Source organism: Sus scrofa, chromosome 11 (assembly GCF_000003025.6).
Source record: "Sus scrofa isolate TJ Tabasco breed Duroc chromosome 11, Sscrofa11.1, whole genome shotgun sequence".
Classification (NCBI taxonomy): domain Eukaryota; kingdom Metazoa; phylum Chordata; class Mammalia; order Artiodactyla; family Suidae; genus Sus; species Sus scrofa.
The window spans coordinates 3,653,420-3,669,667 of NC_010453.5; the positions used below are offsets into that span (position 1 = coordinate 3,653,420).

At 50.4% G+C, this 16,248-nt stretch overlaps 1 protein-coding gene across 16 annotated transcripts in view; it reads left to right on the forward strand.

Annotated features, from left to right (window-relative positions):
• LOC100523747 (phospholipid-transporting ATPase IB) overlaps positions 1 to 16,248 on the forward strand; it is a 516,487-nt gene that overhangs the window by 376,025 nt on the left and 124,214 nt on the right. For all 16 annotated transcript variants that reach the window (XM_021065485.1, XM_021065478.1, XM_021065484.1 and 13 more), the window contains 3 exons: positions 7,862 to 7,923; positions 8,804 to 8,860; positions 10,707 to 10,814. In XM_021065485.1, coding sequence (XP_020921144.1) covers positions 7,862 to 7,923; positions 8,804 to 8,860; positions 10,707 to 10,814 — 227 coding nt within the window. The remainder of the gene's footprint in view (positions 1 to 7,861; positions 7,924 to 8,803; positions 8,861 to 10,706; positions 10,815 to 16,248) is intronic.

Sequence of the window (16,248 nt, forward strand, 5' to 3'; positions counted from 1 at the left end):
GTCTGGACACCCAGGCCCAGTGGCTGCTGTGGGTCGGAGGGTCCCGGCACCAAGGCGTTATTCTGGCCTCCAGTAGGTGGCTGGCTCTCAGGACAGGGCTTCCAGCTCCTGTAATAACTCTTCCGCCGTCTGTCATGGGCACCATTATTCCATTGGGATTGATAGCACGTGTGGCCACAGCAGAGCCTCTGAGACGTGACTTGGTGTTTTAGCCCACAGAGCAGATGCGATTCTTCCTGCCTTGTTGGGGTCCTCCACTCTGGACCCCCTCCTGGACCTCCCTGGGCCTCAGGGTGGGGCAGTGACCCCCTCCTCTCTCAATCCACCTCTCCCCTGGGTGGATCTGGTCCTCAGTCTGCAGAAGGCTTGCCGATCTCCATCATGCAGTGAAATGCCGGCTGTTGTGACGCAGTGGGCAGCCTGACCCTCCTCCCTCCGCCCTGGCTCTGGGAGCCCTCGAGTGCCCAGCATCCTGCCGATTCACAGAGATCTGGTGAGAGCCCTCCCCCACATGCTCATGGCATGGGTCTCTTTTACAGGCACCCCTCTGGGACCTTGCACGGTTTGGCCCCTGCTGCCCTCACTGTTCTAGAACAGGCCACCGTCATGCCCACCCCCCAGCCCCGGCCCCGCACCACGCAGCTTCTGGTTCCACTCCAGCCAGGCAGAGGTCCACCTGCAGGCCTTTCCAGAGGTGACCTCCCTTCTTGCCTGACCTGGTCTTTCTTCTCTTTCTAGCCCCCTTCCTCCCAATTATCCATCTTGCCACCCCGTCTGCCTCTTCTGCAGTAACCTTCTAACTGTTTTTTATGGAGATGGTGGTTAAATAATGTCAGAGGCTGGCTTGGAGAACCCAACTACTCACCTTGGTGTGGGGGTTACTTTTTTCTTATCAAGAGAGAAATCACTGGAGGAGTTCCCTGGTGGCTCCAATGGGTTAAGGATCCAGCATTGTCACCGCTGTGGCAGTTCAATCCCTGGTCCGGGAACCTCTCCATGCCATGCGTGTGGGGAAAAAAAAAAAAAAAAAAAAAAAAGTCAAAGACAGAATATGAAGAGGAGAGATGGTGCTTCTAGAAGAAACTAGACAATCGAAATGGGCTTTTCCAGCCTTGACTGATGATCCATTCCTCCACAAGCCAGTGTTGAGGACCCAAGCGCCTCTCTCCAGGGGGTGTTGTGGGCCACTTTTAACGGGATGGTGCCCACAGGCCCTTGCCTCTAAAACAGCTCAAGTGCAACCTTGAGGAGAACCGTCTAGTCCATGGGAATTTCCCCCGGAGGGTGTCAGAGGGACAACTCGTGGCTTGTTAGCAGGATGCTGTCTTCAAAGGCTCTTCTCGTGTCCCAGAATCTCAAGTTAGTTTGGGAGTTTCTCCTCCAAGGAATAAATTCTTTCCAAACGGTATTAGCTTTACTGGGGGCAGGAGATGCTCTTTCCTAAGCGGAAGACTAAAATGCCGTGTTGAGTTATCCTTCCCAAAGGAGGAGCTGAGACAGCCGGGTTATCCTGGCTTCGCGCCAGGTTTCCTCGCGTACTCAGATGACCGCAAGCCCAGCCGCTTCCCGTAACGCCCAGGAGCGTTTTATTACCATGACGAGTTAGAAATCAGTGCATGGTAAAATGCTAGAAGCCCCCTAGGATGCATCATGTGCATCCCTTTCTACCAAGGCCGCACCCTGTTTCTCGGCTGATCCTGTCAACAGCGAGGTCCCCCCACACTCTCCGCTCCTCCTCGTCCCTTCGTACTGCGGGCTGTATTCGCTATACTTATTCCAGCTCCTCTGCTTTCGTTCCTCCAGTGCGGGGTTCTCAGTCGGGGGGTTTTGCCCCCAGGAGATCTTGGCTGTGTCTGGAGACATTTTTGGGTGTCTTTGCTGCCAAACATCCCACAGCACACAGAACAGTCCCCACAACTAAGAATGACCGAGAGAAGCATCAACAGTGCTGAGACTGAGCAACTCTGGGCTGATGAAACACCCGCAGCTACCTCGGAAAATCCAGGTGCTGCTGCTGTTCCACAGGCGTGTGGCTGCTCGGGAACCGAACCTCCACTCTGGGAGTCTTACCGCCTGGCCGCCTTACTTCTGTCCTAGAAAGTGCCTCCCGGGGCGGCGGTGGTATTCCAAAAGACTGCTTCTTTTTAGTGATTTTTATTTTTCCACGATAGTTGGTTTATAGTGTTGTGTCAGTTTTCTCCTGCACAGCATGGTGACCCAGACACACACACACACACTCTTTTTCTCACATTATCCTCCATCATGCTCCATCACAAGTGGAGCATGGATATACAGCAGGATCTCTTTGCTTATCCATTGCAAAGGCAATAGTTTGCATCTATTAACCCCAGATTCCTAGTCCATCCCTCTCCCTCCTCCTCCCCCTCCCCCTCGGCAACCACAAGTCCGCTGTCCAAGTCCATGCATTTCTTTTCTGTGGAAAGGTTCATTTGTACTGTATATTAGATTCCAGATATAAGTGATATCATATGGTATTTGCCAAAGGTACTTCTTAATCTCATTTTTCCACTTCAAGGTGTTCTCTTTTATTCTTTGTGGATCACTTTTCTAACTCAGTTAACGAGAACCTCTTTCTCTCTCTGTGTTTTTTTTGGGGGGTGGGGGGCTATACCAGTGGCATGCAGAAGTTCCTGGCCCAGGAATCGAACCCGCACTGTTGCAGTGACAGTGCTAGATCCTTAACCCCTAGGTCATCAGGGAACTCCCTAAAAACCTCTCATGTACACAATTTACAGTTTCTCACTAAGTATGTGACCTTTTGCATGTGATTTCACTTCTCTTTGCTGGCCCAGTTTTCTCAATCTGAGATAGGCAGGTGATAGTACCATTTCATATCATTGTAGAGTATTAAAGGGATATGATATATAACAATGTTTCGTATTGGTAATGATAATAATCACGTTAGCATTTCATGCAGTGGTTGGAAGTATACTTACATGTGTAAAGTGCTTAGAACGGGGGCCTGTCTTATAGTAACGTTATCAATTTCAGTGTTTTGTTGACAGTTTTCTGTTTATTATGTGTACATCTATAAAATAGGAAACACATTCTAAGCTCTCCAAGTTTGGACAAATACTTTGTATATTTCATTTCTTTTAGTACTGCAATCATACCAGCATTTGCAACATTACTCTCAGAAGGAAATTGGAAAGTTGTCAAACCATAATCGTCAACCTTGGTTGTCAGCTTAGTCTCCGGCTTCTTCTAACCGGTCCATCTGAGTGTGTTCTCTAGACCCCATTAGAGCATAAGGCAGGTGGACGTCCAGGGCCCTCCGTCCACTGCTCTTCTCAGTTAAAACCTTCTTCTCCATTCGTGAGACCAGGAATCACATCCTGAATGGAACTGAACAGGAGGAAGCTCTGAAATTCTCAAGTTTCGACCTTCGAATACCTGGGGCTGAGTGAGCAGCTAAGAACATGGACCTTAAACTCTTAGGATTTTCCCTACATGAGGACCCTTAGTGACAGTGCAGTCACCGTTGTCTGTACCTGATAGAACCCCCCTCCGCCCCATTTTGTGGGTGTGGACGCTGAGAGCCAGAACCTAAAGTGGCAAAATGCTAAACAGCAGAACAGCAAGGAGGTCTGCACACTCTCATCGCTGGGAATTTCTTCTACTAAACCAACTCCTTCCCGCCTCATTTTCCCAAATATCCTTTTCTCTTAATAGGATTGTACTTTCCTGCTGTCTCTTCCTCCTGTTGTGAATTTCAGATACTGATCACACAGTAGCAGGTGTTCAGGGCCACGCTTTGAACCAGTGCCTCTGTGTTCATGTGACCAAGTAAACGATACCACCGCCCACCTGGTCACTCAGACCACGAACCTCAACATCTCCTGGGCTTCCCCCTTTTCTCCGCCCCCATCCAAATCAAAACCAAATCCTGTCCTCTCTGCCTTTAGAATCTGTGCTAAATGCAGTCATTATTTTCTGCCTCTGGCCTGCAGAGTCCAGTGAAACTTCCGTGACAATGGAGATGTCTGTATCTGACCTCTGGAGAGTAGCAGCCGCCAGCCCTGTGGCTCCTGAGCATTTGCAATGTGGCTAATTACACTGGAAGAACTGAATTTTTCTTAATAACTGCTTCATTGGTGTATTACTTACATAGCATGCCGTTTGCCCATTAAAGTATACAATACTGTGGTTTCTCATAGATTCACCTGGAGGTACAGCTCTCACCTGAGTGATGAAGCATTGTCATCACCCCCAAAGAAACACCTTCCCTATCAGCAGCCACTTCCCACTCCCACCCAAACTCCCTCGGCTCCTGGCAACCACTGTTCTACTCTCTGTCTCGATGGATTTGCCTGTTCTGGACATTCCCTACAAATAGAATCATGCAACATGGTTCTTTCCCTTAGCGTGAGAGTTCCAGGGTTCATCCGTGTGGCCCCACGTAGCAGAACACCGAAGCGTCTTTCCTCTTAGGAGCTCAGTGATGCTGTCTTGTACGGCTCTTCCACGTTGTATCCATTCACCAGTGGGTGGACGTTTGGCTGCTGTGAGTCATGCAGCTCTCAACATTCATGTCAAGTGTTTGCGTGTTTCATTTGTATGTTTGCATCTCTCTTGGGCATGTGCCCAGGAGCGGAATTGCCGGGTCATGGGGTAAGCAGGCATAACCTGCTGAGAAACCGCCTGACGGTTTTCCAAAGTGGCTACACCATTTTACTTTCCTGTCGGCAGGGTATGAGGGTCGTAATTGTTATAATACACTATGTGCTTGCCACCTCTGGTTAGTACCGACTTTTTTTGTTATAGCTGCCCACGTGGGCATGAAATGGTATCTTGTGTGGTCTTGGTTTTGCATTTCCTTGATGGCGAATGATGGTTGAGCCTCTCTTCCTGCCCTTACTGGACATCTGTATATCTTCTTTGGAAAAATGTCTGTTCGGAGCCTTTGCTTACTTTTAACTTGAGCTATTTTTTACAATTGAGTTGTCAGAGTCCTTTACACATTCTGGGTACAGGTTCCTTACTGGATAAATCTTGGCAAATATCTTCTCCATTTTGCCGGTTGTCTTTTCACTTGGAGATGGTGTCTTTTGAAACACAAACATTTCTAATTTTGATGAGGTCTAATTGATCTATTTTTTGCTTTTGTCACTATGCTTTTGGTGTCAGAGCTGAGAAACTGCCAAATCTACAGTTGTAAAGATTTAATGCTGTGTTTTATCCCAAGAGTTTTGTGGTTTTAGTTCTATGATCCATTTTATGTATGCAGTTCAGAGGCATTACCTTCAGAATGTTGTGCAGCCTTCACTGTTATCTATTCCCAGATTTTTTTCCCCACGCTAAATTGAAACTCTGTACACTTTCTGCAGGAACTGAAAAAAAAAAAATTTTTTTTTTTTGGCCACATTTGTGGCATACGGAAGTTCCTGGGCCAGGGAACAAATGCAAGCTGGAGGTGCGACCTGCACTGCAGTTGTGGTGATGCCAGATCCTTAACCCACCGCACCAAAGCAGGAACCCCAGGAACTGAATTTTTTATTGTGTTGGGAGTAATCTAAATGTCAACAGCAGTGAGAGGCTACTCTAGGGACACAGGGCCACACACCACCAGTATCCTCCTCCTGGATGGTTTGCTGCCATAGTTTCCGAACTGGGATTGCAGTTGTTACTATTCTGTTCTTGGTCCTCCAGGCTCTGTTCTCCCGTGAAGAATTCCTTAAAAGCATCACTCAGAGCATTTCACCCTCTGCTCAGAACCTTCCAGTGGTTTCCTACCATAGTTAGCAACGCAATTCAAACTCCTCACAGTGACCTACAGTCACCTACCCCCTCGAACTTCTGCCCCCACCCCCCCGCCAGAATCTGCAGCCAGACTGGCTCTGTGGTGGTGTTTGAGCACATCACCGCTGTCTGTGTTCAGACTGTCAGCAGTTCCTCTGCCTGGACCGCTCTCCGCCGGATGTTCCTTTCAACACTCACTCCCTCAAACTCCAGACCTGCACAGATGTTACCGCCTCAAGAAGACTTTTCCCACACTCTCTCTAAAACAGCAGCCCCATCACTCTCCACTGCGTGACCTTACCTTCTGTGTCGTGCTCATTACACCTGATGTTTTATTGTGTACCTATTTGTGTATTTTTGTCCCATCTCCCTCACTGTCCTGAGAGCTCCGCGAAGGCAGGGATCTCGTCTGCCCAGTTCCCATCACAGACCCCGGCATAAAGTAGACTTTAAATATTTGTTGTGTAAATAGAAAAGTGTTACCACTTTCATGGCTGTAGTCCATGTTAGAATCAAAGACGTGGTCTCCTGTCTAATCTAGTATTTCCTTAAAAGTGTCGCCTTGCAGGTCCCTGGTGGCTCAGTGGGTTAGGGATCCAGCCTTGTCACTGCAGCAGCTCAACTCACTACCAGGACGAGGGTTCAATCCCTGATCCAGGAACTTGCACATGCTGAGGGTACAGCCAAAACAAAACAACAACAAAAATTGTCATCTTTGTTATGAAAGCAATCTTAGGGCTAATTGCTAAAAAGGGAACCCTCACAGTTTTGAATAGCTATTGGCTGATTCACCAACTTTCTGCCTTTTTGAGCTTCGTTTAGCCTCTCCTGTACTTTTCTGAACTTCTTTTGCCCTTCTTTTCTATTTGATGAAGTCCTGTCTTCGCTTCCCATGTCTTTTCTCCTAAGCTTTGAGATTGGTCCTTTGCAAGTCAGCGGCATTCCTAGGGTAACTCTCATGATCCCTGGAAGCAATCCCTCAGTTTAGGTTGGCACCTAGGGCAAGCCCGTGCCATGACTTTGCAGGGTCACCTGTCCTTACCCACAGACTTACCTAGAGTCGGGAGGAAGGGCTTATGGCCACGACTGCCTGTGATGGCCGTGGCCGCGTCCCACCCATGATGCTGCTTGAGCATTATGGTGTTTGAGAAAACAAAATAGATCTTGATTCTTTAGTAAGAGTCAGATTCTTCAGCAAGCAGATGAGTGAATGGGTGAGCCCAAATCTGTGCGTGCAACAGCTGCTAAGCTGGCAATTTGAACACAGAAATCCCTGTATACTTGGTTTACAGGCCACGGATCGAATTTGGGTATAGCGAGAATGAAAAAGGATAGGTAGTGTCATCTGGAGTAACCATTTCTGATCTTCAAACAGGCTCTGGCCCTCAGGGTAAAGACCAGACTCTCCACAGCAGGCTGGAGAGCTGACCTACACCCGCCTCGGAGACGCGTCTGAGTCTCTTCCGCCTTAGTGATTGTTTTGTATGTGGTCCTGACAGTCGTCCTTCAAAAGACACAAGTGGAAAGGCTACGAAATCGACGCTTCAGAAACCGAGCTGTTTTTCCTAGGCGTCTCCCATTGGATGCTTTGCAGTTTTAGACTCCAGGAGGTCACGTACAAGTTCATAAAGGCCAGGAGTAGTGAATACCGTCCACAGTGCTTTGCGTTCTGCAAGTATGACCTCATTGTGTATCGTGTATCTTCTGCTGTTGGCCTGTAATTCCAGTTTAGAAAAAAATTAAAGATGATTAGTAAGGGCCTCATACTGGCACCCACAGAGGGAGGTTAAAATGCCCTTATTCTGTTCCTTTTTCTCACCGACAAAGGGAGGTTTTGATCTTCCTGAAAATGTAAATCTCAACACAGATCAAGTGTTTGTCGCTTTTGTTGGAAGCCTGATTTGGTTTGTTTGCTTCATGTGGGGAAAACGTAAGATGGAAAAATTCCCGGTTGGAAAGAGAAGGTACTAGAATCGCAGATAATGCAAAGGTCACAACTCCTTTCGTTTAGATAAATGTCTCTAAGCTTCTGTTACATCCTGAATAACAGCAGTGGCAGTGCTCAGCTCCAGAGGTTAATGCTCACGTCTTTGTTTTTCAGACACTGTGTTGGCCAATGGTCACGCCACAGACTATCTATTTGTTGGAAATATTGTCTACACGGTAAGTGTTTCTGTCTCTTGAATCGCTTCCAAAGGCACATGTGTGGGTTCTGCCGCTCTCTTTACACTCGACCTTCGTCTTTAGTGCTTATTTCATCTCCTTATCCGTTGGAGATTCCGTAAAGCTCAGAATGGTTGTGAAACGCTCACCTTCTGTTTCAGTGAAGGTTATGCCCAGATAAGATTTCCAGACAGAAACTTCCCATGTGGCTCAGCAGGTTAAGGATCCAGCAGTGTCACTGCTGTGGTTCGGTTGCTGCTGTGGCTGGGGTTCGATCCCTGGCCCGGAAATTTCTGCTTGCCCAAGTGAGGCCAAAAAAAAAAAAAGATTTCTGGTCAGATGATCAACAGATGTCCTCATTCTTCAGATGATCACTTCGCATCTACTTATGGAAAAAGAATGGAAGGTGCTTTCTCACAGATCTTCAAGCTGAGAAAGGAGCACAATAAAATTACTTGTGAGAAGACAATCCTATTTATTTATTTATTTTTGCTTTTTTAGGGCCACATCCGCAGCATATGGAGGTTCCCAGGTTCGGGGTCGAATTGGAGCTGCAGCCACAGAAGGGTGGGATCCAAGCCACGTCTGCGACTTACACCACAGCTCACGACAACGCCAGATCTTTAACCCAGTGAGCGAGGCCAGGGGTCGAACCTGCGTCCTCACGGATACTAATCAGACTCGTTGCAGCTGAGCCATGAGGGCTTTTCTTAAACCTGCCCATATGTTTCCTAAAACGGACCCCTAGAGAATTAGCTACCAGGATGGTACCTTCAAAGTACAGCTTCCTGCAGGATCAACCTCAGGGGTCTGGGATTTCTGCTGGGAAGTGAAAATCAGAGAGGATAATGCATCTTCCAAACTCCTCTGTCTTTCGCAGTACGTTGTTGTTACCGTTTGTCTGAAAGCCGGTTTGGAGACTACAGCATGGACAAAAGTAAGTTTTCTCCGGAATTACTTCTCTATCCACTCTAGATGTTTTTATGGTATACTATGTATTTTTTTTTTCCCTTTTCTTTTTAGGGCTGCACCTGCAGCCCATGGAAGTTCCCTGGCCAGGGGTCACATCAGAGCTGCAGCCACCCGCCTACACCACAGCCACAGCCACTTGGTATCTGAGCCTCATCTGCGACCTACACCACAGCTCACAGCAGCACTGGATTCTTAACCCACTGAGCAAGGCCAGGGATTGAACCCGCATCCTCATGGATACTAACCAGGCTCTTAACCCTCTGATCCACAGTGGGAGCTCCTGGCATAGTGTCTTTTTAAGCCTCAGGAAACAGTAAGGAATGTTGAGCTCTTATATTTTGCATTTTGCGTGTAAAAATGGTGGTTTGATCTTTATCAGGGCACGTAGGCAATCCAGAGTTCCCGAATGATTCATTTGCTGAGCACTTAATATAGCTCTAAGCTACTAACAGTCAGCTCATTTCAAATGTGTATGTGCATTGTAAAAAAAAAAAAAAATACAGAAGGACAGAAAGGAGAATTTTTAATTTCCATAGTTTTACCCCCAGAGACAGTTTCTGCTAACCCTCACTGTGTAACGTTCCAGACTTTGTTTTCCGTGTTTTCAATAAGACAGTGCGTTACAGAACGTGGAGTATTGCAGATTTTTTTCACTTAAAAACGAAGTATACATTTTCCTCTACCTTAAAATACACTTCTCCAAATCACAGTTCGTGACTGAAGAGTATTGCATTTTATCAGCATCCCACCACTTACTTAATCAGTCCCTGGTTTTGGACATTTTGGAACTTTGCAGCTTTTGAAGATTGTACCCAATGTTTCATGGTTGTATCTAATGTTTAAATAGGTTTTTAATTCTGTGCCTATTAAATGGGGGGGGTTATGAGGAAGCAGCTGTTAAGGGACAGTGGCAGTTCATCCAGGTGAGCAGTGATGGTGGCTTAGCCTGGGCAGTGAGATGAGGTCAGATTCTGGTGTGTTTTTTGAAAAAGCTGACAGAGCTTCAGGGTGGACTAGATCACGGAGTGTGGCAGGAAGGAAGGCAAAGAGCGTCCTACCAAGAGGACAAAGGCAGCGTTCCCACTGTGGCTCAGCGGGTTAAGGACCCGGCATTGTCTCTGTGAGGATCCGGGTTCGATCCCTGGCCTCGCTCAGAAGGTTAAGGATCCGGCGTTACCGCAAGCCGCACTGTGGGTCACAGACAAAGCTCGGATCTGGCGTGGCTATGGCTGTGGTGTAGGCCAGCAGCTACAGTTCCGATTCAACCCCTAGCCTGGGGACCTCCATATGCCATGGGCGGGGCTGTTTAAAAAAAAAGAGAGGGAGAGAGACAAAGAAATTCCTAAGCATTGTCCTAAAGACTTAACATCCTTTCCAGGTTTTTGCAGAGTTCTTTGGAAAAGGAAGAGAACACTTCAGGACTCCAAATGATAAATAAAACCATCTTGGGGGTTTTGTCTGTCCGGCGCCCTCTCCCTAGATCACCAAGACCTTGTTTGTCCGGCTCCAGGCTGGAGCCGACACTGGGGACGGCCGGAGAGGAGCTGGCACCCTGGGGTGACTCTAGAGCAAAGGGCAACAGTGGTGGAAAAAGCAGTTTCATCTTCAGGGGAGTTTGGGGTCCCTGATTAGTTGGACTCACTGTTGGGCCCTCCAGAGAAGAAAATCAAGCTCTCCAATGACCGGAGAGTCGTCGAAGTCTTTCCCTAAGGAAAGGTGGCCTGGACCCAGGGGCTCCCGCAGTGGGTGGGGTTGAGGTGGCTCCCGGGCCCGCAGAGCGTCCTGCCTGAGCGTGTGTCTCCTTCCTGCAGTTCAGTCACCTGGCCGTCTGGGGAAGCGTGCTGATCTGGCTGGTGTTTTTTGGCGTCTACTCGACCATCTGGCCCACCGTCCCCATTGCTCCAGACATGAAGGGCCAGGTCAGTGCTCTGATTGCGGGTGCTTTGCGTGTCTCAGGACGGGGACGCGCTCCAGGACAGGTCCGTGTGGCCTGCTTCCATCAAAATGCATGGGGTGGGGCGGGGGGGGGAGATGGACCAAGCCGAGGCCTCCAGAAGAGGTTGTCCAGTCCGAAGAATCAGCACTCGACGTTTTAACCGTTACGGAGTTGGTCAGCATAAAGCGTCCAGCCGCCCAGAATGCCCACATTTCCATTACTCAGCCATGGTAATTACAGCTTTCCTGCGCCGGGCTCATGGCCTTGGAGACCTGGAGGAGGTGTGAGTGCCTCCCAAGCCCGTGATGATTGTGTCGATGGTCATTTCGACCTGGAGCGTCTCGACGCTTTGAGTCGTTGATGATTTGTCCCCTGAGAGATCGGTGCCGCTCTGTTAACCAGATCATGAACTAACCAGACCGTCTCATTATTCGTCTCTTAACTGGAGAGGCTGAGATGGAAGACTTTGGATTTTTCTCATCTTTTCTGCTTTTATGTTGTCTTTGGTGTTTGCGATTGAGCCGTGAGCAGTGCTGCACGGGATCTGAGAGGCCCCCGGGGTCGGGTCTGGGGAGGCACTTGGAAGCCTGGCTTCCGAATGTCCTCAATTTCCAGGTGAAGCTGTACAGGCCCTGCCTGCAGCCCACCCCACAGCCCCCGTGCTGGGGTCTCAGCCAGCACTGCCCCGAGACCCCAGCCGGGTCTGCCCAACTCCTCGCTCGCTCTGTCTCTCGCTCACACGTACACAGCGTATAAAAATCCATATCCACTCTCTCTATATAATTCTATTAACATACATAGAAATTCTCTACAGGAAAATCTTTCCCACTTTACCAAAGAGTGTGTGATGGGCAGTAGAAGACACCGAATGTCTGTGAAGGCATTTCTCTTTTCACATTTGATGGCCTGTGGAGACCCCCGCGATGACTGTCCCTTGCTGGCCGGGTCCCTCTCTGTGGAGTGATCAGTCGTGATGTCGGGGCAGCTCCCCACCTCTCGTCTGTTCCCTGGGTTCCCAGGACCCTGAGCTTCCCTCCCAAACAGCTGGAAGCCCCTCTTGCCAGCCTGCCTGGTTCTCTCCCCGGATTTAGGCAGGTGTGCACCCCAGGCTCTGGGATGGCTGTTGGCAGGGGATGGGCACCAGAGTAGCTATTGGCACCGGGTGGGCACAGGGTGGCTCTTGGCAGAGGGTGGGCACTGGGGTGGCTGGAGTTTGCGCCGGGAACTCCACGCACGTGTGCATAAGGATGCTCTCACCGGTCGGAACCAAGCGTGGGTCGAGGAGGAGCTTCCGGCCCCAGGCTGACATGTTTTAGGGGCAGGCCTGTGCCTGGCATGTCTGGCCATGACCTTCACCTTGCTTACTCTGCAGAAATGAGCCCAAAGTCCCCGTCTCTCCAAGACCAGGTTCCGTGTCCAGCAGCTGGTTCACGTGAGGTTCCCCAGGAGTGAATGGCTTGCCTTTTTCTTGGTGGATGCGCCAATGGCCCCCAGGGTGCCAGGACCTCCTCTGAGCGTGGGCGCTGAGTTGCACAGACGTGTCCTACAGGATGGCTTGTGCCTCCTGCACCACATCTTTGTCACCTGTAAGGCAGGACAAACACACGACACCTTTCTCAGTTCTTTTCCAAATCCAAGCCGGAGACAAAGTGCCAGCGCATTGAATGAGTCCAGATCTGTTGTGTAGCAAAGATGCCTCATACCCTTAAAGAAATCAGCCCTGTTTTAAAGCCAGACTGGCATCCGCAACAAGATGATGGCTGTTGGTGCCTCGTGTCTGTTTCCTGTTCGCTCTCGTTCTGGTCGAGGGTGGATGTGGCCTGATTGATATCACTCTGGGTATTTGTGGTGCAGGAACATTAAGGGCACAGCAGCCAGCGGCTGGGGACGGTTTCCTCAATCAGAGGAGAGAGACAGGTGACAGGATGGAGTCAGCCGATGGGGACAGAGCCCCCCGGAGACCCCCGCGGAGGGCTTGGGAGCCCCCCTGGGTTCCCCAGCACCAGTAACTGCGGTTCAGACGTGCCCGAGTTAGGCTGCTCACCAGCCCACCTGGAGGGGGACTTGCCAAGCCGGGGAGGAGTGTGCTGGCCCCTGTCGCTGACCTGTCGCATTTGCGCTGTCCGAGTCGCAGGCTGGCCTTTGGGGTTCGAAGGCTCAGGTTAATGCTGAAATTTCCATCGTTGGCCACTTTTCAGAGAATCAGTGAGCTCCTCCTGACACCTACTGTAGCAAAGGAACTGGAACATTCACTCTCATGTCACTTGGTTAAAAAAACCTATTTTTCATGTAAACCACATTGTTTCAACTTTTTTGTTGGATGGTCGGTATCCAGGAGGCAAATGAGGTTTTTGTTTTTGTTTTTAATTTTTACGCCGCACCTTTGTCACCTGGAAGTCCCCGGGCTAAGGGTCGAATTGGAGCTGCCACTGCCGGCCTACACCGCAGCCACAGCCACGCTGGATCTGAGCTGCGTCTGCGACCTATACCACAGCTCACAGCAACACCGGATCCTTAACTCGCCGAGCAAGGCCAGGGATCGAACCCCCACCCTCACGGATACTCATCAGGTTTTTAACCCACTGAGCCACAATGGGAGCTCCTTGTTTTTCTTTATTAATTAAAGTGTAGTTGATTTACAGTATCCAGCAGAGTGACCAGTGGCGCATACATATGCATCCATTTCTCCTTTCGTCCCCTGTCCCATTCCGTCCCGAGAGACCAGATGCTGTGCCCTGTGCTGTACAGTCGGACCAGGAGCTTAGCCGTCGCCGGCCAAGACTGAGGTTCCCTGAGACTTGGAGAGAGAGGTTACTTAGGGAGGCTTTGGGTGATGGGCTGCCTGTGTTTATAGACCTGCCTCTTCTCTCTTGCCCCAGGGCGGAGCTCTTAGTGGGACAGGGTGTGCGAGCAGTGTCAGGACCCACTCGAGCCCTCTCTCCCCTGGGGCCTGCCAGCCGGTGGTTCATTCATTCTTTGCAAAGGGGTAGGGAAGTTTTGTTTTTTTTTTAAAGAAGAATCTTAGGAAGAACCACCGGGGTGGAGAGTGGCGAAAACCAGGCTGTCGTCTCAGGCTTTCTGCTGCCTCCTGAAGCGAGATGTGTTGTCCTGAAGCAAAGGGTGCAGTTGGTGACAGGCAGTGGCTCCTTGGGAGAAACTGAAAATGTGGCCAAGCCGTGCCCGTCCCTTTGGTCCCAGGCCGGGGCTGTGGACTGACTGTGCTCCCCGCAAATTCAGGTTGAAGCGCTGACCCCTGGCGTGGAGGGGGGCTCGGGGAGGGAGGCGTGATTGATGAGAAGAGGGGGGACCGGCTCACTCCTTTCCTGCTGGTGAAGATGCAGGAGTCTGCACCCTCTGCCCGTCTCAGACGTCCAGCCTCCAGAACTGGGAGAAATAACTGGGCTGTTGCTCAGCCGCCTCCGCTGCGGTCTTTTGTTACAGCAGCGCGAGCTGACTCAGACAGGTGGCAGATGCTCAGGAGAGACAGGCTTCTGCAAAGAGCCTGCCTTTTAAAAAGTCCTGTTGTTATTGCTGTTACTATAAGACGTTTCTAGTGATTTTTATAAACCATTCTCTGTGGTTCCCGAAGCGGTCGGTTTTTGGCAAAGGCACACGTTCTCTGGAGCTGGAGAATTAACCCAGTGTCTGGGGGCACATGGCGTTTCTCACCCAGGAACCGGAGACAGGACCCGGCCCACAAAACTTTCTGTCTGTTCACCGCATCATCAAGTCTTGAAAAGATGCATTGTTTCTGCCGGGGTTCCCCCAACCCAGCTGATTAACTCTGTCTTTGTCTCAGCCGTGCTGTTTGGAGGTTTTCTCACGAGGGAGAGGCAGGTTTTCCCTTGAGGGCAGAGGGGAGGAGGGCTGTGGAATGGGGGCGACGGTCCCCCATCAAAGCGCCTTTTTCTTCCCCGAAGCTCCTCGCGAGGTGGTACGTGACAGCCAGCCAGGAGTCGGGGGGTCCCCGCGACAGCCTCTCAAATCAAAGGCGGCTATATCCTTCCTGCCCGAGGACACCCAGCATCTGTGCGCTCGTGGGGGCGTCCTCTCGGCCCAGTTTTCAGGCCCAAAGTGAGTTCACCTCTCCCTCGAATTAGGAACTCAGGGTGCGTCTACTGCGGATGACGCCAAAGTCCTCAGCTGGGAAAGATGCGTGATGTTTTTCTAGAGGGGGCCGGGTGTTTTTCTTTCCGCCGGTGGCATAACCATGGCTCGTAAGCATCTCCATGACGGGGCCTCGGAGCCCAGGCCTGAAGGTGGAAAATGGTAAATGTTCTTTGGCCCCGAGCTGCCTGCTGAAGCCAGGCTTGCAGTTAGAGGGGAGGAAACCTGGTCTGAAACTGGATCAGGAGGAGTTGCCCTCGTGGCGCAGCGGAGACGAATCGGACCAGGAACTGTGAGGTGGCGGGTTCGATCCCTGGCCTCGCTCAGTGGGTTCAGAACCAGCATTGCTTTGAGCTGTGGTGTAGGTCGCAGATGCGGCTCGGATCTGGCGTGGCTGTGGTGTAGCTTTAGGTCTGATTTGAGCCCTAGCCTGGGAACCTCCATATGCTGAGGATGCAGCCCTAAAAAGACCCAAAAAGTAAAAAAATAAATAGGAGTTCCCATCGTGGTGCAGTGGTTAACGAATCCGACTAGGAACCATGAGGTTGCGGGTTCTGTCCCTGCCCTTGCTCAGTGGGTTAACGATCCGGCGTTGCCGTGAGCTGTGGTGTTGGTCGCAGACGCAGCTCGGATCCCGTGTTGCTGTGGCTCTGGCGTAGGCCGGTGGCTACAGCTCTGATTCGACCCCTGGCCTGGGAACCTCCATATGCCTCGGGAGCGGCCCAAGAAATGGCTAAATAAATAAATAAAAATAAAGTAAAATAAAACTGGATCAGGAAATGGGCTTTTATTTCCTTCAGGTGTTTCCCAAGGCTTGCTGCTTTGGGGGCTGGGGATGGGGGCGCCTCTCACTTGACCTCTGTTGAGAAGTCCAGAGACCTGCCCCCACCAGCTTGGGCAGCTTTGGCCACGGCTTAGCCTGCATTCCCGTCCTGATCGGCAGAGTCAGAACCCTCTTACTCACCCTGCGGACCTCAGAGACGGGGAGGAGATAGGATGCGGTTACCTGTGGGAAACCTAAGGCCTGCCCACGCCTCTTTTTCTCAGAGGGATAAATTATGCTCTTGAACCTTTATACACAGGAGTGTCGTGACTCAAACTCCCAGTTCTAAAGAAGTTTAACATGTTACAGAGGCTTGATGTGTCTGAATCATTAGGGCTGCTTGTTAAAATGACAGCCTCCTTCCCCACCAAAATAAAAAAAAAATCTGTGCTTGCAACACACACACACACACAGACACACACACACACACACACACACACACACACACACACAATATCAGAAGACAGGTGATGAACACAGAGCCCAG